This window comes from Gopherus flavomarginatus, chromosome 7, assembly GCF_025201925.1.
Source record: "Gopherus flavomarginatus isolate rGopFla2 chromosome 7, rGopFla2.mat.asm, whole genome shotgun sequence".
NCBI classification, from domain to species: domain Eukaryota; kingdom Metazoa; phylum Chordata; order Testudines; family Testudinidae; genus Gopherus; species Gopherus flavomarginatus.
In genome coordinates, this window is record NC_066623.1 from 22,772,982 (window position 1) to 22,797,545 (window position 24,564).

General features: G+C 47.1%; 1 protein-coding gene across 3 annotated transcripts in view; it reads right to left on the reverse strand.

The window, feature by feature from the left end:
- Positions 1 to 20,690: 20,690 nt before the first annotated feature.
- FBXO38 (F-box protein 38) overlaps positions 20,691 to 24,564 on the reverse strand; it is a 42,587-nt gene continuing 38,713 nt past the window's right edge. For all 3 annotated transcript variants that reach the window (XM_050962535.1, XM_050962534.1, XM_050962536.1), the window contains 3 exons: positions 24,275 to 24,378; positions 23,707 to 23,820; positions 20,691 to 21,348 (listed from right to left, as the gene is read on the reverse strand). In XM_050962535.1, the coding sequence (XP_050818492.1) occupies positions 21,170 to 21,348; positions 23,707 to 23,820; positions 24,275 to 24,378 (397 nt within the window). In that variant the 3' untranslated portion in view covers positions 20,691 to 21,169. The remainder of the gene's footprint in view (positions 21,349 to 23,706; positions 23,821 to 24,274; positions 24,379 to 24,564) is intronic.

Below are 24,564 nucleotides of genomic sequence, written 5' to 3' on the forward strand. Positions count from 1 at the left end.
TCTCAGTAACAAATCCCTTTTCAGATTCATTGCAGCTGAATCCTATCCCCTGTCTGCCACAAACGGCACTAGAGACATAAACAGGATGTCACTGAAAGAGCTGTGGGTCACAGATCACACCAACAGGGTGATCCTCACACTCCTAATGTCCCAACTCAATCCCCAAATATGATCCAGGATTTGTCCACCTATATGTATTAAGCCAGAAACCAGCTGGGATGGTCTCAAAGATATCACAGGTGACACAGAGCTGGCAATAACTGAGCAAGAGTCATCAGCTCAGGATTGATCTACTTTCCACCAAGTGGATTAACACTAGCAGCCTGTGACATCTAATAAACAGATGTGTTTAATCCATATTGATTCCCACAACTGGGTTCTACTGTCACCCTCGGGAAATGTTTTCTTTGAAAGAGCTGATTCACCTGTTACCGCCATCCCTGCTGCCAGCTAGTGGTCTGAGGGTGCGTAACAGAATCATCTGTACACACATGTTCAAGCTGTGGCCATCTGGGCATATCTTGCAGAAGCCACAACGAACAAAGAACACAGGGAGTTTTCTGCTTCATTACCCTTTTGGCATACAGAATTGAGCACATCCTACATCAGTCACACTGACTGACCCAATGTGCTGTGAAAGGCAGTGGAGTGGGTGCTGGTCTCTCAGTCTCTTGGACAGAGATGTTGCACTTCTGTATTTTAAAACTAATTTAGGGGCAGTGAGAGAGGCCAGAAAACAGCCTAGGCACCTGACGCCTTTTTTGGTTTAAACTGCGTACAAGTACAGCACAGGCAAAAGTGATGCAAGCTTCTCCCATGCAAACCCCAGCCAATACACCTGCCTGGCCACTGCAGACAATGAAAGCCCTCATCAAAAGCCAGTTGTGGTGGAAGTTTTTGAGACATGGGCACCAACCCTCCATGAATTATTCTGTCTGAACCCACCAGCTCATGTCAAGCTGTGAGACTTTTGGCCAGGGCTGGCTCCAGGTCCCAGTGCACCAAGTGCGTGCTTGCGGCAGCATGCCACGGGGGGTGCTCTGCTGGTTGCTGGGAGGGTGGCAGGCAGCTCCGGTGGACCTCCCACAGGCGTGCCTGCAGAGGGTCCGCTGGTCCCACGGCTCCGGTGGAGCAGCCACAGGCACGCCTGCGGGAGGTCCACCGGAGCCGTGGGACCGGCGACCGGCAGAGCGCCCCCCGCAACATGCCGCCGTGCTTGGGGCGGCGAAATGGCTAGAGCCTGCCCTGCTTTTGGCCACTAGTAGAACAGGCAGAATTTTGACTAACGATCTTTGTATCTGATTACCAACCTTCCTGACCTACATGGCCGCAAGGCTCTTTATTTCTGAGCTGGCAAATGGAATTTAAGTCCTCATTTAACACTGAAGCTGCAGTTTTGGTCACTTTTCATCACTGTTGCTGTGTTTCTCAGTTTCACTTCCACAGCACTGTGGAAGTAGAGCTGCAGAGGCTGGTTTGGAAGTCAGGAGAAGGTAGCTTAGAACCTAGAGCAGTTGAAAGGCAAGTCACTACTATGCTCAAAGACTCTTGGGGCACAGTTTAAACCTTCAATATAAAACTTAGGCAAAAATATCAAACAAAACACACCTTTTCTGCCTACCCAAGACTACAGCTACTAGAGCCTTTCCCCCTTGCCTCTCTCCATGCTAAAAGGACATACCCTCCTTTCAAGCCCACTGCTTCAGAGTCTGCTACAGAAGCCCCTCCCCCACTTGCAGCTCCTTTCAACTGTATTTTCCCAGCCCTATATAAGGATCACCTGACCCCTTCCCAGCTGAGTCTGATCATTGAACAGGGCTGCCTGGCCCTTAGAGTCAAGCTACCCTGGTACAATGTTAATGGAAGCAGGATCACACTACTGATACGAATCCCTGTCCCTCCCTTTTTCTATTCTCAGCCATTCAAAAATCCTTCAGCTGCTCAGCATGGATTCAAGTACCTTCGGATTGGGTTAGAGTAAGGACATTCTGAATCCCTTGCACAGCCATTCATCTGGTGCCCCCTTACATTGTGTAAAGTGCCCCATAGTGTAACTGCAGCACCTGCCAAGGTAGCTGGGGCCATGGGTGGATCTGTAGAACCTGACCACTCTTCTCTAATGCCCTGTCTGCACAAGTCTAACCCAGCCAGGGACTTGTTCTGGTCACAGGTTTGACAGCTTGTCTACTGAGCACAGGTAAAAATAATTGTTTGCAGTAAAGACTTTCCTTCTTACTCTGCCCTTTTAAAGCCCTGATGTTCAGTACTTGCAGCTAATATTTTTAAAAGATTGGATCTAAACTTTGGATATGGGGGTATTTATTGAGGGTAAAGGAAGGAACTGACTGCTCTACCATGTCTTAGTTTCTGTGCGTGTATGCTGTGGGAGCAGAGGCCTGCGCTCCTCTGCAGCTATTAATAGTATGCATTCTGTAAACATGCTTCTTTCTGGAAATCATTTCATTCGGAGTTTGGGGAAAAATTTATTTCCAAACACATTGATTCCTCAGCAGCTGTTCCTCCTGGTGGCCATTTTCCCAAGGACTGGGAATTGCTTTTGTTTGTTTTGTTTATTAAATGAAGGGCTGCAGCACAATGAAGCATATGCTGAGAGTCCAGCATCAGATGAATCAAAGCTTTTGAGACAGTGCCTTATAAATTAAGTGCCTTGAGGCTTTCTGCTAAAGGGCAGAAGTTTTCAGTATTACCCACAGGCTTCTCTGGAAGGGTGACTACATCTGAAAACACCCACTCTGAATGAACAGCCCCTATGAAGAGAAATGAATAAGGATTAAATAGTCCCTCAAGGATGAAGAAAACCTCTCATTTCCAGACAAGGTGGCTGGGTTTGGGCATGTGCTACCATGCCCCTCATCTCTGCTCTGCCAAATGAATTGTTTCCAGCTTGGGGGAGGTTCTGCAGACAACAGCAAATATAATTTCCTCCCTGCACGCATGGGTGTGGTGACTTAGTTCTCTTAGTTCTGAGAGAGACATTCACCTCAGCTGTCTGGCTCATCAGGACTCTGGGGAGCTGGAGGTGCAGCTCTCTATGACCCCTGGTTTGAGTATGAACATGCTCTCAGGCATACCCACACATGCAATGCATTGGACCAGGACTAAACTGAAGTCAGCTAATGATTGTGGCTCCTGCATGGCAGACGCAGCAGACAGTGTAGAGATTGTGGACAAGGACGTGAGACCATGGCAATTTCTGGCACCAATAAGAGTCTTCCTTTGAAACTAGGGCTAAACAAGACCCAGATGCCCCACCCCTACAAAGACTTCATGGTCTCTCTGAGCAGGGCCGGCTCCAGACACCAGCTCAAGAAGCAGGTGCTTGGGGTGGCCAATACCAAGGGCCGGCCCTCCGGCCACTATTGGGGTGGCATGTCCGGGTCTTCGGCAGCAATTTGGCGGTGGGTCCCTCAGTCCCACTCGGAGCAAAGGCCCAGCCGCCAAAGAGTGGAGTGGTGCAATCGTGCTGCTGTGGCTTTTTTTTTTTTTTTTTTTGTGCTGTTTAGGGTGGCAGAAAACCTGGAGCCGGCCCTGTCTCTGGGATGGGATCACCCTCCAAGTTCCCCTGCTCTCCATGCTCCAAATGCATTTTAGTTTTGCTTGTTAGTCCATCTTCCTCCCATGTGAAGCTGATGATGCCACCCTTGGAGGCAGCAATCAGATATATGCTCTCTTGCTGCCTCTTCCTGTGGCTCAGTGCTCTATCCCTATGGCCTACTTGCCAAGTACGCATCCAGCTCTAACTTGGGTACTCATATGGCCCCCGTTACCGTCTGAGTGCCTCACAGTCTTTACTGTATCGAGGGTAGCTGTGTTAGTCTGTGTCCACAAAAACAACAAGGAGTCCTGTGGCATCTTAAAGACTAATAGATTTATTTGGGCATAAGCTTTTGTGGGTGTAATAACCTTAGTCCCAGATCTGGACCTTAGCGTCCAAAATATGGGGGTTAGCATGAAAACCTCCAAGCTTAGTTACCAGCTTGGACCTGGTACCTGCTGCCACCACCCAAAAAATTAGAGTGTTTTGGGGCACTCTGGTCCCTCTGAAAAACCTTCCCTGGGGACCCCAAGACCCAAATCCCTTGAGTCTTACAACAAAGGGAAATAATCCTTTTTCCCTTCCCCCCTCCAGGTGCTCCTGGAGAGATACACAGACACAAGCTCTGTGAATCCAAACAGAGTGAATCTCCCTCTCTGTTCCCAATCCTGGAAACAAAAAGTACTTTCCTATTCCCCCAGAGGGAATGCAAAGTCAGGCTAGCAATCCAACACACAAATCTCCCCTTGATTTCTTCCTCCCACCAATTCCCTGGTGAGTACAGACTCAATTTCCCTGAAGTAAAGAAAAACTCCAACAGGTCTTAAAAGAAAGCTTTATATAAAAAGAAAGAAAAATAAGTACAAATGTTCTCTCTGTATTTAGATGATACAACACAGGGTTAATTGCTTAAAAGAATATTGAATAAACAGCCTTATTCAAAAAGAATACAAATCAAAGCACTCCAGCACTTATATTCATGCAAATACCAAAGAAAAGAAACCATAGAACTTACTATCTGATCTCTTTGTCCTTACACTTAGAAACAGAAGACTAGAAAGTAGAACTACTTCTCCAAAGCTCAGAGAAAGCAGGCAGCCAGAAAACAAAGACAAAGACACTCAAATCCCTCCACCCAAAGTTGAAAAAATCCGGTTTCCTGATTGGTCCTCTGGTCAGGTGCTTCAGGTGAAAGAGACATTAACCCTTAGCTATCTGTTTATGACACGCCCCCCAAATTGCAGACAGTGGGGAAGCTCACTGGCGGCGATTTCCTTCTAGAACTTGAAAATAAACAGATTAATACAACACATACACCTTTACATATACTCCTAAGTATATAACTAACAGACTTCTACATTTTAAGAACACTTTTTAACTACTGAATCCTGGGAAACTCTCACGGGAGAGTGCATCAGCTACTTTGTTAGAAGCTCCTGTGATGTGTTGAATTTCAAAATCAAAATCTTGGAGAGCCAAACTCCAACGAAGAAGTTTCTTGTTGTTCCCCTTGGCAGTATGAAGCCACTGTAGTGCAGCATGGTCAGTTTGTAGTTGGAACCGCCGTCCCCAAACATATGGGCGTAGCTTTTCCAGGGCGTACACAATGGCATAGCATTCCTTTTCACTGACTGACCAGTGACTTTCCCTCTCAGACAGTTTCTTGCTGAGAAACACGACAGGATGGAAGTTGTGATCTGTTGCTTCCTGCATGAGCACTGCTCCTATACCACGCTCAGATGCATCCGTGGTTACTAGGAATGGCTTGTCAAAGTCCGGGGCCCTGAGCACAGGGTCAGACATGAGCGTTGCCTTAAGTTGGGTAAAGGCCTTTTGACACTCATCAGTCCACTTAACTGCATTTGGCTGGGTCTTTTTGGTCAGGTCGGTCAGTGGGGCAGCGATTTGGCTGTAGTGTGGTACAAATCGCCTGTAGTATCCGGCCAAGCCTAAGAAGGATTGGACCTGTTTCTTTGACCTTGGGACAGGCCACTTTTGGACAGCATCCACCTTGGCCTGTAGGGGGTTTATGGTTCCTCGACCCACCTGGTGCCCCAGGTAAGTCACTCTGTTTTGGCCTATTTGACACTTTTTGGCCTTAACAGTTAGTCCTGCCTGCCTGATGCGCTCAAAGACCTTTTCCAGGTGTAGTAGGTGTTCGGGCCAGGAGTCTGAAAAAATGGCCACATCATCGAGGTAGGCAACTGCAAATTCTCCCAGTCCAGCTAGTAGACCATCTACCAGCCTCTGGAAGGTGGCGGGTGCATTTCGAAGGCCGAAAGGAAGGACATTGAATTCATACACCCCCGCATGGGTGACGAATGCTGACCTCTCCTTGGCAGGTTCATCTAGCGGTACTTGCCAGTACCCCTTGGTTAAGTCTATTGTAGAGATGAACTGGGCACGTCCCAACTTCTCCAATAGCTCATCGGTACGTGGCATTGGATAGTTGTCCGGACGAGTTACAGCATTTAGCTTACGGTAGTCCACGCAAAAGCGTATTTCCCCATCTGGTTTGGGTACCAGAACCACTGGAGATGCCCATGCACTGGTAGATGAGCGGATTATACCCATCTGTAGCATGTTCTGGATCTCCCGTTCTATAGCAGCTTGGGCATGAGGAGACACTCGGTAAGGTGGGGTTCTGATTGGGTGAGCATTACCTGTATCAATGGAGTGGTATGCCCGTTCAGTCCGTCCTGGGGTGGCTGAGAACAATGGGGCGAAGCTAGTGCACAGCTCCTTGATTTGTTGCCGCTGCAGACGTTCCAGGGTGGTTGAGAGGTTCACCTCTTCCACGCCACCGTCTTTTTTCCCGTCGTAGTAGACACCGTCAGGCCACTCAGCATCATCTCCCTGGACTGTAAACTGACAAACCTGTAAGTCTCTGGAATAGAAAGGCTTGAGAGAATTAACATGGTACACTTTAGGCTTTAGTGAGGAATTGGGAAATGCTATGAGGTAGTTTACAGCTCCCAGGTGCTCTTGGACCGTGAAGGGCCCTTCCCATGATGCTTCCATCTTATGGGCCTGTTGCGCCTTCAAGACCATAACCTGGTCTCCTACCTTGAAGGACCGATCTCTGGCATGTCTGTCATACCAGGCCTTTTGCTCTTCTTGAGCATCCTTTAGGTTCTCTCTAGCAAGGGCTAAAGAGTGTCGGAGGGTGCTTTGTAGGTTGCTTACAAAGTCCAGAATGTTAGTTCCTGGAGAAGGCGTAAACCCCTCCCATTGCTGCTTCACCAACTGTAATGGCCCCTTAACCTCGTGACCATACACAAGTTCAAATGGTGAAAACCCTAAACTGGGATGTGGTACAGCCCTGTAGGCAAACAGCAACTGCTGCAACACTAGGTCCCAATTATTGGAGAATTCGTTGATGAATTTTCGTATCATGGCCCCCAAAGTTTCATTGAACCTTTCCACCAGGCCATTGGTTTGATGGTGGTACGGGGTGGCAACCAAGTGATTCACCCCATGAGTTTCCCACAGTTTTTCCATGGTCCCTGCCAGGAAATTAGACCCTGAATCTGTAAGGATGTCAGAGGGCCAACCTACCCTGGCAAAGATGTCTGTTAGGGCCAGGCACACAGTGTTAGCCCTGGTGTTGCCTAGAGCGACTGCTTCTGGCCATCGGGTAGCAAAGTCCACTAAAGTCAGTACGTACTGCTTTCCTCTGGGTGTCTTTTTTGGGAAAGGACCCAGAATATCCACAGCTACTCGCTGAAATGGGACCTCAATTATGGGGAGTGGCTGGAGAGGGGCCTTGACCTGGTCTTGAGGCTTTCCCACTCTTTGGCATACCTCACAAGACCGGACATACTTGGCAACATCCTTGCCCATCCCCTCCCAGTGGAAGGACTTCCCCAACCGGTCCTTGGTTCTGTTCACCCCAGCATGGCCACTGGGATGATCATGGGCTAAGCTTAAGAGCTTCCCCCGGTACTTAGTTGGAACCACCAACTGTTTTTGCGGCTGCCATTCTTCCCGGTGTCCACCAGAAAGAATTTCCTTGTATAAAAGTCCTTGGTCTATAACAAACCGGGATCGATTAGAAGAGCTGAGAGGCGGTGGGGTGCTCCGTGCCGCCGCCCAAGCTTTCTGAAGGCTGTCATCTGCTTCCTGCTCAGTCTGGAACTGTTCCCTTGAGGCTGGGGTCACCAGTTCTTCCTCAGACTGTGGACTTGGGCTTGGTCCCTCTGGAAGCGATGTAGGTGATGGGGTTGTTTCCGTTGCTGGTGAACCGCTCTCCGCTGGTGCACCTGAGGGTATTTCAGGCTCTGGCTGAGCCTTTTGGGTATGGCTGTCTGTTGCTTCTGCCAGTTCTGGCTCGCTGGTGCCCTCTGGCGTTGAGTTTGAAGAGGGGATTGCAATCGCTGGTGCTGGTTGCTGTTCCAGTTCCGGGCCTGGGACTGGAGATGCTGTGGCTGTTTCAGTGGTAGGCATGGAATCCGGGTCCACTACCTCTGTCTGGGTCTCTGGTAACACAGACGGGGCCTCTGTGGACGGCTCAGGAACAGGAATGGGTCTGGAAGCTTGCCTGGTTTGGCTACGTGTAACCATTCCCACTCTCTTGGCCCGCCTCACCTGGTTGGCCAAGTCTTCCCCCAGTAGCATGGGGATAGGATAATTGTCATAGACTGCAAAAGTCCACATTCCTGACCAGCCTTTGTACTGGACAGGCAGTTGAGCTGTAGGCAAGTCTACAGCTTGTGACATGAAGGGGTAAATTGTAACTTTGGCCTTTGGGTTGATGAATTTGGGGTCAACGAAGGATTGGTGGATAGCTGACACTTGTGCCCCCGTGTCTCTCCACGCAGTAACCTTCTTTCCGCCCACTCTCAAATTTTCCCTTCGCTCCAAGGGTATTTGAGAGGCATCCGGGCCTGGGGATCTTTGGTGTGATGGTGGTGTAATGAATTGCACTCGCATGGTGTTCTTGGGACACTTGGCCTTGATATGTCCCAGTTCATTACACTTAAAGCATCTTCCATCTGATGGGTCACTGGGCCGAGGTGAGTTACTGGAGACTGGTGAGGTTGAAGGGTAGGGTATCTGTGGCTTTACTTGGGTGGTATGTGGGGTCTTTGGCTGTCCTCGGTTGTAGGGTTTATGGTCTGTGTGCCCCCGGGGGTAATCGTTCCCCTTGACAGTAGCTTTCTTGCTTTCTGCCAGTTCCATCCATTTGGCTCCAATCTCCCCCGCCTCAGCGATATTCTTGGGGTGTCCATCTTGTATGTACCGTGTGATGTCTTCAGGAACACCATCCAAGAACTGCTCCATTTGTATGAGGAGGTTCAGTTCTTCCAAGGTTTGAATGTTGTTTCCTGTTAGCCAGGCCTCATAGTTTTTTGCAATGTAGTAGGCGTGTTTGGGAAATGACACCTCTGGTTTCCACTTTTGGGTTCTGAAGCGCCGACGGGCATGATCTGGGGTTATCCCCATCCTGTATCTGGCCTTGGTTAGAAAAAGTTTATAGTCATTCATTTGGTGCTTAGGCATTTCAGCTGCCACCTCTGCTAAAGGTCCACTGAGCTGTGACCTCAATTCTACCATGTACTGGTCTTCGGGAATGCTGTACCCAAGACAGGCTCTTTCAAAATTTTCCAAGAAGGCCTCGGTGTCATCTCCTGCCTTGTAGGTGGGAAATTTCCTGGGCTGTGGAGCAATATTTGGCGCCGGGTTGTTAGGGTTGGCTGGCACAGGCAGCCCAGCTTTTGCCAATTCCAGTTCATGTTTTCTCTGTTTTTCCTTCTCTTCATTCTCTTTTTGTTGTTTTTCCATTTCTTTTTGGTGCTTTTCCATTTCTCGGCGGTGGGCCACCTCTTCTTCTTCTAGTTTTCTTCGGTGGGCGAACTCTTCTTCTTCTAGTTTTCTTTTGTGTGCTGCCTGTTTGATTTGTTCTTCTCTTTCTTTCATCTCCATCTGTCGCCTGTGTTCAGCTTCTTTGATTTGTTCTTCGGCCGCAATTTTTGCCTTAGAAGTCATGATTCCTGTTTTCTGGTGTTGGGGTGCCCTCCGGTGTTTATCTTCTGAACTGCAGGTTCTCTGTTGCCTCCTGAAGTCTGCCTAGCAACAGTGTTTTTTGTCCTTTTCTCTCTCTAGCTAATGTTCAATGAAGGGAAACCAGAAAAACCACTTTATTTGCATGCCTATAAGTGCTGGTCTTGCCTCCTAATGGGAGGGCTATTGCATGACAAAAGACTGTTAATAGTCCTTAACGACTTCTGCTTAACATGCAAGCCACAAACTGCCAGAGAGAGCAGAAAAAAAAAATTTCTCTCTGGTTCCCTTTTAAAACCAAACTGTTTCTCTCTGCTAAAAAGCCCTTAGCAGAGAAAAGAAAAATATAATATTCCTACTGGCTTCTGGATTCTAATCCCACCGCTGCCACCATGTAATAACCTTAGTCCCAGATCTGGACCTTAGCGTCCAAAATATGGGGGTTAGCATGAAAACCTCCAAGCTTAGTTACCAGCTTGGACCTGGTACCTGCTGCCACCACCCAAAAAATTAGAGTGTTTTGGGGCACTCTGGTCCCTCTGAAAAACCTTCCCTGGGGACCCCAAGACCCAAATCCCTTGAGTCTTACAACAAAGGGAAATAATCCTTTTTCCCTTCCCCCCTCCAGGTGCTCCTGGAGAGATACACAGACACAAGCTCTGTGAATCCAAACAGAGTGAATCTCCCTCTCTGTTCCCAATCCTGGAAACAAAAAGTACTTTCCTATTCCCCCAGAGGGAATGCAAAGTCAGGCTAGCAATCCAACACACAAATCTCCCCTTGATTTCTTCCTCCCACCAATTCCCTGGTGAGTACAGACTCAATTTCCCTGAAGTAAAGAAAAACTCCAACAGGTCTTAAAAGAAAGCTTTATATAAAAAGAAAGAAAAATAAGTACAAATGTTCTCTCTGTATTTAGATGATACAACACAGGGTTAATTGCTTAAAAGAATATTGAATAAACAGCCTTATTCAAAAAGAATACAAATCAAAGCACTCCAGCACTTATATTCATGCAAATACCAAAGAAAAGAAACCATAGAACTTACTATCTGATCTCTTTGTCCTTACACTTAGAAACAGAAGACTAGAAAGTAGAACTACTTCTCCAAAGCTCAGAGAAAGCAGGCAGCCAGAAAACAAAGACAAAGACACTCAAATCCCTCCACCCAAAGTTGAAAAAATCCGGTTTCCTGATTGGTCCTCTGGTCAGGTGCTTCAGGTGAAAGAGACATTAACCCTTAGCTATCTGTTTATGACAGTGGGTAAAACATCATGCGTCTGAAGAAGTGGGATTTTTACCCACGAAAGCTTATGCCCAAATAAATCTGTTAGTCTTTAAGGTGCCACCGGACTCCTTGTAGTCTTTACTGTATTGATCCTCACAACACCCCTGTGAAGTAGGGCAGTGCTACTGACCCCACTTCTACAGATGGGAAACTGAGGCACAGAGAGGGTATGGCCCAGAGCCACAAACATATTTAGGATCCTGAAGTCGTTTTGAAATTAGAGGAAGTTAGGAGTTTAAATAACATTGTGAATCTGTGCCTAAGATACTTGCCCAAGGTCATACAGGAAGTCTGTGGCAGAGCAAAGACTTGAAGCTGACGCTCTCACATCCTAGGCTGGTGTCCTGCTCTATGGACCTTCTTTCCTCTGTTTAATATCCCTGACCCCTCCCAAAGAGGTAGAAAGTCAGGGATAATAGGACCATGCAATGGAATCACTTTTACTTTACCCATGAGGTTTAATATTTGCCAAGCTGCCTTCAAACTCCAGCAAGCAGCTTGGTTTGTTTTTATGCACACCAGGGTAATCACAGTTTTTGAAGTGGGCTGTAAATGAATTTCAAAGCTCATTCCAGAGTTGCAGCATGCAAACAAGGGAAATGGGAAGCCCCAGCAGGAGATTGCTCTGTCTCCAGGAAAGTTGAACAGGGCAGGGTCATTAGGCACTGTTATCTGCATCAACGGCAGGCGGCTTCTTGTGCCAAGGACTCTGAGGGCAGATAACTCCTACTGGAATCCAGGGTGGGAAGGGAAGGGTCTTTTACTTACTGAGGGAAAATATCATTTGGGCTTGACCATTTGCTGAAGGACTTGAAGAACTGAGGGATAAGACATATCTCACCCCACCTCCCCTGCAACACATCTGTACCCCTTATTTTTGGTCTGACAAGGCAAACAGAGTACAGATGCCTAGAGGCCCAGGAGGAGCAAATATCTGATAGAACTCTCTCCAAGAGAAGGGAAAATGTCAGTGACAAGAGACTGTCATAATTGACAACTGAAAAGAAACTTGTAACCCAAGGGGAAGTGCAAATAAAGTTAGGAATCACACCAGAACGCCCCCTCCCTGGTGAAGTCAGTGGGAGCCGTAGGTGCTCAGGTCCTCTAAAAAAATTGGGCTGTTTATTTAGATACCTAACTTTAGGCACCCATGTTTTAAAATGTGAAGAGCCAGAGCAAAGAGCCTGATCATTCCCGTTTAAGGCCAGGCCCTCATCTGGTGTAAATCAGCATATTGCTATCAACTTCAGTGGAGATATGGCAATATACATCTGGCCCAGAGATCTCAAAGTGGCTCACCTGGCCCAGCCCTAGAGCAAATCGTTTTGAAACACATGAAAAGTATTAACATTAAAAAAACAAACCAGCAACTGTCTACGGCAAGGCCTCAAAGGTGTTTAGATACCACTTTAATCTCTGTCTTGAAATTAGTACTGTTTACCTAGTCCTTGGCATGATGGAAATCTGAGACATAACACATTGCAAGCACAGATGTGTAAACACAGAACCTGGTCTGCTGTAGCTCTGTTGACCTCTCAGAATCAAATTGTTTAAACATCAGTACAGGGATGTGATCGATTTCCATGTCAGTTAACACAGGAGCTGTGCGGTGTGTTTATCCTCAGAGGGTTTTTTCAATTTAAGTATGTATTTGTAATAGGTTGTTCTTTGCTGGTTGTCAAAGATCAGAAAGGGGCTAGGGACCCATCTGTACAAATGGAGTGTGTTCCTGCTACTCCTTTCCACTTCCTTGAAAGGGCTTCTGAATGGAGAAAAAGCAACTGTTCTTTTTAGTATGAAACTCAGGCCTTGTCTACACGGGCAAGTTTCTGTGCAAGTTTCTGTGGTATAAATCCCCAGGTGTGCACACTGCCAAGCCACTTAGTGCACAGAAACTGAGCAGTTGCAGCGCTGTAAAGAAAAAAACCGCCTCGACGAGAGGGGTACAGCTTTCTGCAACAGTGCCGCAGTGCCAGTGTAGACACTGGTTGATTACAGCACTGCAAGTGGCCTCAGAGAGGTGTCCCACAATGCTTGTTTTCGCCTCTCTGGTCACCGGTTTGAACTCCATTGCCCTGCCCTCAGGTGAGCAACCGCGAGCCCCACCTCATAAATTCCTTTGGAATTTTGAAAGTCCCCTTCCTGTTTGCTCGGCGATGCATGCAGTGGTCTCAGCACATCTTTTCAGGTGGCCATGCCTGCTCCACACAAAAGGTGATCCTCCACTTGGAGCAGTGCCGACTGTTGGACCTCATCAGCATTTGGGGAGAGGAGGCTGTCCATTCCCAGCTGCACTCCAGCTGTAGGAATTATGATACCTATGGACAGATTTCACAATGCATGACAGAAACGGACCATGACCGGAACACACTGCAGTGCAGGGTCAAAGTGAAGGAGCTGCAAGATGCTTACCAAAAGGCGCCGGAGGCAAAGCGCTGCTCAGGTGCTGTGCTCATGAGCTGCTGGTTTCACAAAGAGTTGGATGCGATACTCATTGGCAACCCCACCTCCACTGCGAAGACCACTGTGGATACTTCAGTAGCTAGCGTGCCAGTCAAGCCTGGACCGAGCCAGGAGGAGGAAATGTTGGACGAGGATGTGGAGGGGGACTCAGAGGCAGAGAACAACTCAGAAGCCAGAGATACATGCAGCCAGGAGCTCTTCTCTACCCCAGAGGAGGCTAGCCAGTCACAGCTGTTGGAGTCTGGCAAAGTGCGAATCAGAGAGAAGGCCCCTGGTAAGTGGCTTTGATTTGGGGGATCGCTGAAACAAGTTGTTGGGGGCAGGAGAGTTGCAGAAAGCAGGCTTGTGTGTGTCTGTATGATGCATGTACCAGCACATGCGTAGTCTGAGCGGTGGAACAGGCTGTTGATTGTCTCCCTCACTCTGAGGGAATCTCCCTCAGAAATATCCAGGAAAGTCTTGTGGAGATAGTGGGCAATCCACTGCCACAGGTTCTTCGGCAGAGCTGCTTTGTTTCTTGCCCCACAAAGGGTAACTTTGCTGCACCACTCTGCCATCACTGGGCGGGGGGGGACACCAATGCTGCGCACAGACGAGCCGCATAAGGGCCAGGGCAGAAGCCATGGTCTTGGAGAAGACCCTCCCTTGATTCCCTGCTCACCCTTAGCAGAGAGAGATCTTCCATAATGAACACAAGCAATCTCATGTCGTAGCTACTACGCATGGCAAGATCAATGTTGAACTCCTCTTGCCTTTGTAGTTTAAGGAATAACTACACTGCCACTCGTGACATGTTAGTGAGAGCAAGCAGCATATTGGTCAACAGTGTGGGATCCGTTCCTGCAGACCGAAGAGGCAGGGCGCACAGTACACAAACCATTAAAAGATGGCACGAAATGTGGACAGAACAGGGGCGGGCAAGCTTTTCGGCCTGAGGGATGCATTGGGTTTCGTAAACTGTATGGAGGGTCAGTTAGGGGAGGGGTTTGTGGCCCAGCCCCCACCTCCTATCTGCCCCCCTGGGACTCCTGCCCCATCCAACTCCCCTGTCCCTGACCACTCCTGGACCCCCACTGCCCCATCCAACCCCTCCTCTCAGTCCTGATGGCCCCCTGAGACTCCTGCCCCATCCAACCACCCCTTCTTCCTGTCCCCTGACTTCTCCTGGAAACCCTGCTCGACTGCCCCCTGTGGCCCCATCCAACCCCCCTTCCTTTCTGACTGCCCCCCAGGACACCTGCCCCCATTCAATCCCCCTGTTCCCTGCCCTCTGACCACCCTGACCCCTAGTCACACCCCTGCCTCCTGACCACTGCCCCAAACTCCCCTGCCCTCTATCCAACTCACCCCCCCCCCGCTCCCTTACTGCATTGCCTGGAGCACCGGTGACTGGCAGCGCTACAGCCACACTGCCCAGCTGGAGCCAGGCCATGCTGCCGTTGCCACCACACAGCACAGAGACTGGGTCAGGCCGGGCTCTGCAGTGGCACTGCCCCAGGAGCTCGACGCCCTGCCATCCAGAACATTGTGCTGGCAGCATGTAAGCTGAGACTGTCGGAGAGGAGGAACAGCACGGGAGGGGCCAGGGGTAGCATTTCGGGCCAGGAACTCGGGGGCCGAGCAGGATGGTCCCGTCGGCCAGATGTAGCCCACCGGCTGTAGTCTGCCCACCTCTGGCACAGAAGCACAGGGATTGCTGGGATACGAAGCAATACATCACTGGGCACTGAGACAGGACACAGGATGCCCCGCAACTCTCCACCTTCCCGCAACTCTTAGCGGCAGAAGAGGAAGAGAGGCTGTGCGGGATAGCTGCCCAGAGTGCACCATTCTGAATACTGCCGCAAGTGTGAACACGCTATTGTGCAGGCAGCTGACAGCGTGAACACACAACAGCAGTTTCCCTTCAGCGCTCTCTGAGCAGCACTGTAACTGCCAGTGCTGTAACTCTTCCAGTGTAGACATACCCTAATTTTTCACTGTGACTAGGTATCTTATGACGAGCCTCAGCTTGTCTGAGAGGGCTTCACTACTGGATGGATCGGCCAGCAGTGATTGATCCCTGAGTGCTCTCCCATCAATTCCTGTACTCCAGTGCCGTGAGAGGCGCAGGTGGAGTTGACAGGGGAGCGGCAGCAGTCGACTTACCGCAGTGAAAACATCACGGTAAGTCAATATGAATATGTCAACTTCAGCTACATTATTCACATAGCTGAAGTTGCGTAACTTAGATCAATTGCTCCTCCCAGCGTAGACCAGGCCCAAGGCTGCCAACGAATTTGCCTCTGAATTCCAGGAAACCAAAGCTTCTGAAATTTTGCAAGAAGTTTTGCTTTCTATATCAGGTGCTCCTGAAACAGCCTTTAGGAGGCTGAGTGAGCCAGTATTCCAAACCAATTGGCTGGAAGCTGGGGAATTCTGGGGATTGGGTGGGAAGACAAAGAAATTAGGATGAGGAGCAAAATTCTGCCCTTCATTAGACCCAGATGACTCCACTAAAGTCAACACTAGGTTTACACACCATTCAGATTTGGCCCAATTTAGTCATTTCACAGAAGCAGAAGGTACAAGTTTCACTAGCAGTAACTGCGCAACGGCCCAGCTAGGGCAGATCTGTCCTGATCTCTCAGGAATGTGTGTAATGAACAGGCAGGAGAGGAGATGGTGGGATAAAAGAAAAGCAGCTTCTGCAGGAACTGCACTGCTTTTCTAGGAAGTCATTGGAATGATGTTAACAAAAGTATGTAAAAGAGTGAAGAGCTTAACAGGCAGGTTGGAATGTCTATGCAGAAGAGCGTTTTAAAGTTGTCTATAGATCACTAAGCTTTACAGAGTAGCTACATCTAGTGTCTGAACTGGACATTACACGAACCAGAGAGACAGGGTGGCTGAGGTCACAGAGGAGCTCTTCTTCAGCTCTGTGTGGCTCAAAAGCTTGTCTCTCTCACCAACAGAAGTTGGGCCAATAAAAGATCACCTCACCCACCTTGTCTCTCTAATATTCTAGGACTGAGATGGCTACAACTTACACTAACCATTCAGTCGCGGATAAGTCAAGGTGATAAGGCAGCTTGCAAGTGGTACATTTGGTGGTTGTGTTTTGACAACTAACACCTGAAGGTGGGGTCCATTTTGCAACACAAGATCATATATTTTTATGTTTGTGGTTAACAATCAGCCAGAGGTAGCTGAGACGTAAGAGGCTGAACAAGGAGAGGCTTTGGGATGTTAAATTTCAGGCACCTCCTGGAAGTTTCATGTGCAATGCTTCTGTATCTGGAATGTAGAAGCATCCTCTCCTGATACAATTATGACAAGTTTTAATATAACTATCAGATTATTTTTTTAAAGCTGATTAAGCAGTGATAAGTTAGAGACCACTTGCCCAGCCCATGGGAGAGTGAACGTGTTTAACCATTTGAGATGGAGCAGATATACAGTCAGTCTCCAGAAATGTTCAATGTGAGGTCACTGGAGTGCTGAAATATGAATGGTAAGACAAGTTTTGCTGAAATCCTGAGATGGGGGAAAAAGCAGCTGGTAGACTAAAAATTTAGGCACATTCAGCTTCAAAGCCCTAAAAATGAAGGGTTGAATACCACATTTATAAAGGAAATGGTTCCACTTCCATCTTAACACCAGGCTTCGCTTCTGTTAGGGCTTGTCTACACTACCCACCAGATTGGTGGGCAGCAATCGATCCAGCGGGGGTCGATTTATTGCATCTAGTATAGACACAATAAATCAACCGCTGAGCGTTCTCCTGTCGATTCCGGTACTCCACCAGAATGAGAAGCGCAAGCGGAGTCGACAGGAGAGCATCAGCTGTGAACTTACCGCAGTGAAGACTCCATGGTAAGTAGATCTAAGTATGTCGACTTCAGCTATGCTATTCATGTAGCTGAAGTTGCATATCTTAGATCGGCCCCACGTGGTGGTGTAGACAAGCCCTTAGATTTTGCAGGCTGGTTTACTATACGATCAGTTGAACACTGTGACTGAGTCCGTTCCCCAGTAATACTATCCGTCCCTTCTCGAAGTACTTGATCTGGTGTCAGAGAAACCTTTACAAATACAAATCTTACCCCTCACTCTCCAGTGCTCCATGTAAGTAGCAAAGGCCCTGAACAACATTCCATCTCTTTTCATTAGAAAAAAGTTTGTAGCCATTTCAATTAACAAGAAAACCTCCTGATGGTGAATTGATGCAGTAGTGAATGGGTTAATTCATCATAGGTGTAATCCACTGAAGTCAAGGAGCGATGACAGGACTCAGCTTCACATTCAGCTAGTTGCTGAGAGAGGCAAACTGCTCCCATTCAGCTAGTTGCAGGGTTGATTCTGAAACCTAATGATGAATTAACTATTTCATTGCTGGGCAATTTTAGCAACTGCTGGCAAATACTTGTGTAGTGTGGTTTGCTCTCCTAAAATGTAGAGCTGGGGAAAAAACATCCCTAATCATTTTATATTCATGTATTTTACAGGGACACTGTTCAGTTGCTTCCTCTCTATATTCTCTAGCAGTCTTAAATGACAAAAGCAACAAGGCTCCTGTGTCAAGTAGGAAAATATCCACAGTCTAAATATCCTTTGGCTCAATTTCAGATGATGAAATTCAGAATCATCAATTGTTATGGTCCAGCATTTCTCAAACTGGGGTCCTTGGACACTCTGAGGATCTGTGGGCCCCACTGATCAACTCCTCCCCCTCCCTTCCAGTGTCTCCTGCACGCTGGAGAAATCCGTTTAGCGGCATACAGGAGGTGCTGGGAGGGAGGGGGAGGAGCAGGGACGGGGCATGCTCAGGGGAGGGAGTGGAAAGAGGTGAGGAAGTGAAGAGTGGGGTGGGGAGGGGGGCAGGGCCTGGGGTTGAGAAGTGGCTTGGGGGATTCATGAAAAATTTTAAATCAAAACAGGGGTCCACAGGTTGCTAAAGTTTGAGAACCACTGTTATAGTCCATAACTGAACACAAGGATGGTACTAATACTCGCGGGTTCTATTTTATACTCTGGCATTGAATTACTGTGAGTTTGAGCAAGCCATTTAAACACCCCAGTACCTCAACTGATCCATGTGTAAAATGGGTATAACCTACCTATTGCAGTACTGTGAAGTTTCATTAATAGTTTGCCAGGAGGAAAAAGTTGACTAAATAAGGGCAAAGCAGTATATACATTTGTACACACAAATTCCTCAGGTGGCCAAGATTTAACTGACAGAAAATAGTAGATGGTATCTGGCTGTCTAGAATGAGTCTCCAGAAATATATTGCCATATTGCAGTAGCAATGATTCTATTAAACATTGGCTCTGCCCCTCACCAAATTTGAACTGTGCATGCCAATGACCCAGAATTCTGGTAACCCAGCTAGTAAGGGTTATACTGAATCATTTTGTTTTGTCTGACCCTAGCCTCAGCCTCACGGGAGTATGTTTGGTTAAACATGCATAACAGACTATAGAGACCAAGTTTGTGATTTAGCAAGAACTTAATCGAGCTCAGACTAGAGGTACAGTTAATGTGTAAAATATACTTACTGTTTACTGTTCATTGCTGGAAAAGCACAGGAATGCACTTCCTTACACCCATTGTGGAGAACATTAATTGATCAAAATCTTTTGCTGCTTCCACTTGTTGAACTGGAGACCTGTGGATATCCAATGACCACATGTATTCACTTTAAGTGGTAGCGGGGGCCCCTCAAATATTTTTGCAAACATGGTAACACAGATGCGAGTAGTGTGTCTACAAGGGAAAGTTTTACTACTTCAACCTTGCCGGCATAGTTAAAATGGCAAAATGTCCCTAGCATAGGCAGTTATATGGGTATAAAAATGCTTAATTTAGTTTGGTGAAGCAAAATCTTCTAAACCAACATAAAGCACCTCACAGTAGTATAACCACATCTACACTCAAGCTTCTATTGGCAAAATCTCACCCTGTACTGACAGTCATTCCAATAAAACTTTAAATGTAGATCATGCCTTAACTGATCTCCATTAACTTCTTAGCCTGCTATTGCTGTAGAGCAGGGGTTAGCAACCTTTCAGCAGTGCTGTGCCGAAGCTTCATTTATTCACTCTAAGTTAAGGTTTCACGTGCCAGTCCTACATGTTAACATTTTCAGATGGTCTCTAAGTCTATAATATATAACTAAACTATTGTTATATGTAAAGTAAATAAGGTTTTCAAAATGTTTAAGAAGCTTCATTTAAAATTAAATTAAAATGCAGAGCCCCCTGGACTTGTGGCCAGGACCCGGGCAGTGTGAGTGCCACTGAAAATCAGCTCGTGTGCCGCCTTTGGCACACGTCATAGGTTGCCTACCCCTGCTGTAGAAGCTAGCTTACGTTATGTACCAATAAGTGACAAGATGGATGAGGTAATCTCTTTACTGGACAAACTTCTGTTGGTGAGAGAGACAACCTTCCCTGCTTACCAAGCTCTTCTTCAGGTGAGAAACTTGCTTCTGGTGAGGAGTTTGGAGATTTTTTTGGGGGGAGGGGAGGTTGAGGGTTGTTTGAATGCCAGAAGAGATGTTCAGAATAATTCCTGTTTGGAAGAGGAGGTATATTTTTGCTGCATTGCAAAATAAGTATATGGGGCAGTTTCTGCTGAGGAAATGTTCAGATACTTTCTCTATTTAGTTCCATCTATTATGACAAACATCTAATGCAGTTCAAGCCCTACCCTGCCCTACTTCAGTAAGTGCATCTACTGTGTACAACAGAATCAAAATTCTGGCTCTTACTGCTGGAACCATAGAGGGAACATGTAGATACAGTCGAAACTGACGGCAGTCTGTTTATACAGTAAAAACCAGGACAGTCTCCGTGGTTGTTAAGGGGATCACACAACAGTACAACTTACTGCATCTGTAAAAAAAGCGCGGCTGAAGGGCAAGCATGAAGCAGCCAGAGGGATGATTAGTTCAAAGTGATTCAAAAGGGGCTTCTGATTCCATAATTCAAGCCAGCTGAACCCTGTGCTGTCAGCCATTTGCCAGTAATTACAGGGCCTCTACCTTCTGGAATTACAGGAACATTATAGATTTCAGTTAGATATCTCAGATGGAGCTTTATATTTAAAGCAAGTGGACCCAAGGTTTAATAAAGGTTTATTTTCCTATTCCAAGAGGCACCATATACATTATTGAATGAGGAAATAAATAATGCTAGAAAATGTTTTGGAATTTCACTCAAACATGAAATTTGGTTCACAGCTTTTTTTTTTTTTTTTTTAAAAAGGAAATGAATAATTACAACTTCCTATGGATCAGTGACATGGATCCTCCCATTCAGATTTTGCCCTTCTTTGCAGCCCCTTTAAGTTAGTTCCTCCCCAAGCTCCCAAAAATGCACACAAGACACACAGACTGTGTTCAACAGATTTACTTGGACTGGACTCTTAGATGCTCAAGAAGAAAAAGGCACAGATTAAGAGAGACTCTAATGACTCTTTTGAACACAGCAAATGGGGTTATGTTTGTAACAAACAAAAAAAATGTACTGCTATGAATTGTATGGGCTAAGAAATTCAAACTTTTTCACCTTGTCCCAACTGTTTACCTTAATTAAAATGGAATTTAAATTAAATTGTATAAACATATGAAATAAAGTCTCAGCTTTAGGAATATTTTTGTTTCCTTTATGTACAAGTCTTAGTATACAATTTTTATATTTCATTATACATTTACTACATATTCTATACCAAAGTGAGTCAGGCCAACTGCGAAGTACACAATTTCCAAGACACCTTAGTGTACTAAGGCAGTAGGAATGGATCCATCTGCTTTCTTTGCTGGCAGTGCCAACCGGAAGTTAGGGAGGCCCAGGGATTCACCGTGGGATCCAATCAAATGTAATCATCCTCTACTGGTTCGCCATTGACATCACAATAATGAATGAAAATCGCCACCACCCGCTGGAAAACACCTTTTTTCATCTGGCGCAGTTCTGAGATCTCCTCGCCTATTGTTTCCATGCAGATGTCTGCAGATAGCTGTCCTTTCCTCCGGGGAGCATAGATAGTTGCTATGAAGAAAGTCACAAATTGAGCAATCTGTGTTAGAACTAACAGTCAGAATGTAAAGAACCTTTACCTGGAAAGTAAAACATGCACAGAGAAAATGCTCCTTTTGGGCATGAAAGTCTAAGAACCATTAGTCAGGCATAAGAAGAAGAAATTGTGTCTGAGGTTTTTCTTTTTGATTAACCCCCCCCAATGTCTCAATTGTTTTAAGATTGAACTTTCATACAGGAACTCCTGTTTAGTAGAAAAACAATCACAAATGCTACTGCAGTTAAACTTTGGCCTAGCCTAATGACTGGAGCACTGGACTGGGACCTAGGAGACTGGGTTCAATATCCAGGTCTACCATGGGCCTACTTGGGTAAGTCACTTCCCCTTTCTGTGCTTCAGTTTCTCTGAGGGGATGGAGAAGTAAAACAGAAATAATACTGACCAAATTTGGAAAGCACTTTCAGATCTACTGATGAAAAGCACTATACAAGGTAGGTTTTATTAACAACTTACCCTTATGTGCCTAGATGTTGTAGATCAGGGTTCGGCAACCTGCAGCACATGTGCCAAACATGGCACGCATGCCGATTTTGAGCGGCACACAGCCACCTGCCGTGGTCCCAGTCCCCAGCCTCACTCAGCCCTCCCGCCCACTGCTCTCCCCTGCGGGGGCAGGAGGCAGAAGCTTGGTTCTGCGTCAACCAAGCTTCTCCCCCCAGAGTGGTGCTTTCCTGCCTCGCCCCCTCTCCTTCCCTGCACCAATCAGCTGATGGCCCTAGTGAGGGGGAGGGAGGAAAAGCAACAGCCTGCAGGCAGTTCCCTAGAGGAGACAGAGAAGAGGTAGGGATGGGGCCCTGGGGAAGGGGGTGGAACAGGGCATATCCCTTCCAGCCCCCTGCCATGAGCGGCTCATGGCAAGGGGTTGGGAGCACCCCTACGAGCCAAGTACCTCAGCCCTCTGCCCTGACCCCCGTCCCCCACACAGAGCTTTCTGCCCTGCAGCCCCCATAACTCCCAGCCCTCTGCCCTGACCCCCCCCACACTCAGTCTTCTGTCCTACACCCCCCACACCGCCAACCCTCTGCCCTGATCCCCCGCACACACAGCTTTCTGCCCTACAGCCCCCATACCCCCCAGCCCTCTGCCCTGACCCTTGAACCCCCTCACACACACACAGCCTTCTGCCCTGCATCCCCCAGCCCTCTGCCCTGAACCCTCCCCCACCCCAACACACACCCAGCCTTCTGCTCTGCATCCCCACAGCCCCATCCGTCTGCCCTGAACCCCCCGCCCCACATCCAGCCTTCTGCCCTGCATCCCCACAGCCTCATCCCTCTGCCTTGAACCCCCGACACACCCCCAGCCCTCTGCCCTGACCCCCCTTCCCCCGCAGGTCTGGGGTCCCGGCCGCAGGCCCTGCTCAGCCTGCTGCCAGCCTAGGTGAACAGAACCCCAGGCTGGCAGCAAGCTGAGCAGGCTGGTGGCGTAAGATTAGCATTTTAATTTAACTTTAAATGACGCTTCTTAAACATTTTGAAAACCTTGTTTACTTTACATACAATAGTTTAGTTATATAATATAGACTTATAGAAAGAGACCTTCAAAAAATGTTAAAATGTATTACTGGCACGCGAAACCTTAAATTAGAGTGAATAAATGAAGACTCGACACACCACTTCTGAAAGGTTGCTGACCCCTGTTGGTAGATCATGGTTTAAAATCATATATTTTGAAATGTCTAGACAACAGGGGCAAATTAGGGATGAAGTTACAGCCTCAATTTTGAATGTTTTGTAGATGTACAACCTGATGTTAAAAGGTGTCTTCTCATTGTTCAGTTAAAAACAATACAGATCAACTTTGATTCAGACTATTAAGATTTATCAGGTGAATCAGTTTTGCCAATGATATGGCACCAGAGAACTCAGGAACTTGCTGAAGACAGACCACAGATTATCTGGTTGTCAAAAAATGCCAAGTCATTTAACTATACACGTTTTATAGCCGCCTTAAAATGCATTCCATACAACTAAAACAGGGTGATCTTTTCCCATGTGTACATGTTATAAAGTAAAGTCACGCATCTATGAGTCACTTTATTTTGTTAAATGGTCTTCATTATGGTTGGATTAACCTTCTTTCCATAACTACTGATGGACTCATTTCCAGATCAAGGGCCAGACTTTGTCCCCTTATCACCTATTGGGGGTATAGAAGGGGCGGAACCAGCTGTCTGGAAATACCCCTGGTGCAATGGATTCCCCATGAAACAGCTCTATGCCCAATACCTCTTGCAAAGTTTAGAAAAATATTTTTTTAAAAAGACACAGCCTGAATCCAAGCTACATGTTACGGCAGCAATTACTCACTTCTCTCATCATCCTCAAAATCATATCTGGCATAGCTGTTTGGCTCTGCTGTTCGGAGCGACCTCAGCCAGGGGAAATCAGTAATCATAGAGTAAGGGGCTCCATCCACAATGCCTAAAAGAAATAAAGAAAGGGAAATAGCGGGATCTGTTGAAGAAATACTGTTGTCTTTTTAATGCCAGTGCTTCTCGTCTCACCAGGAACAATCCAATTTTATTAGGCAGGCATACCACACTGGTACAGGCAAAGAACTTCCTCAGCCTGGGAATGCTCTATTCAACACCTGTCCAAGCCAGAACTCTGTCATCTCCTGAGATAGTTATTATCCATTTCCACACCGTCATCTCAAACACTTCCAAACTACGTTTTTAATTCCACATCAACTACTGCAGTGCTTGAGGGCAGCAAGCCAAGGGCCAGTCTCAGTTCCTGGTGTGCAGGTGACCTCCAGTATTCAGTCAGAAGGCATATTTACCCCAGCTGTTTTTCCTCTCCCCAGCAACTTCTTGAGGAAACGAAATAATTTGCTTTTGCAACAGATTAGCCTCCAACCCCCTGTAATACTCACCTTCTAGAGTATAAATATCCCGCCCCCAAGGGTACTTGGTGTATTTCTTCAAGTCTTCGTCAGTTCGTGTGGCCTCAGGGAAGAACTCATATTTAATAAGCTCTCTGGAGACAGGAAGGAAGAAAATACAGGTGGCAGTAATGGGAAATGTTACAAAAAGGGACAGGAATCACACTGGAAACCCTGAAACAACATGACCTCTGATTTAATAGGGCTGAACCTATAGAAACACACTGGTAAGATACACACTTGGGTGCAGTATGCAATCCCTTGGCTCCTGAGTGCAACTA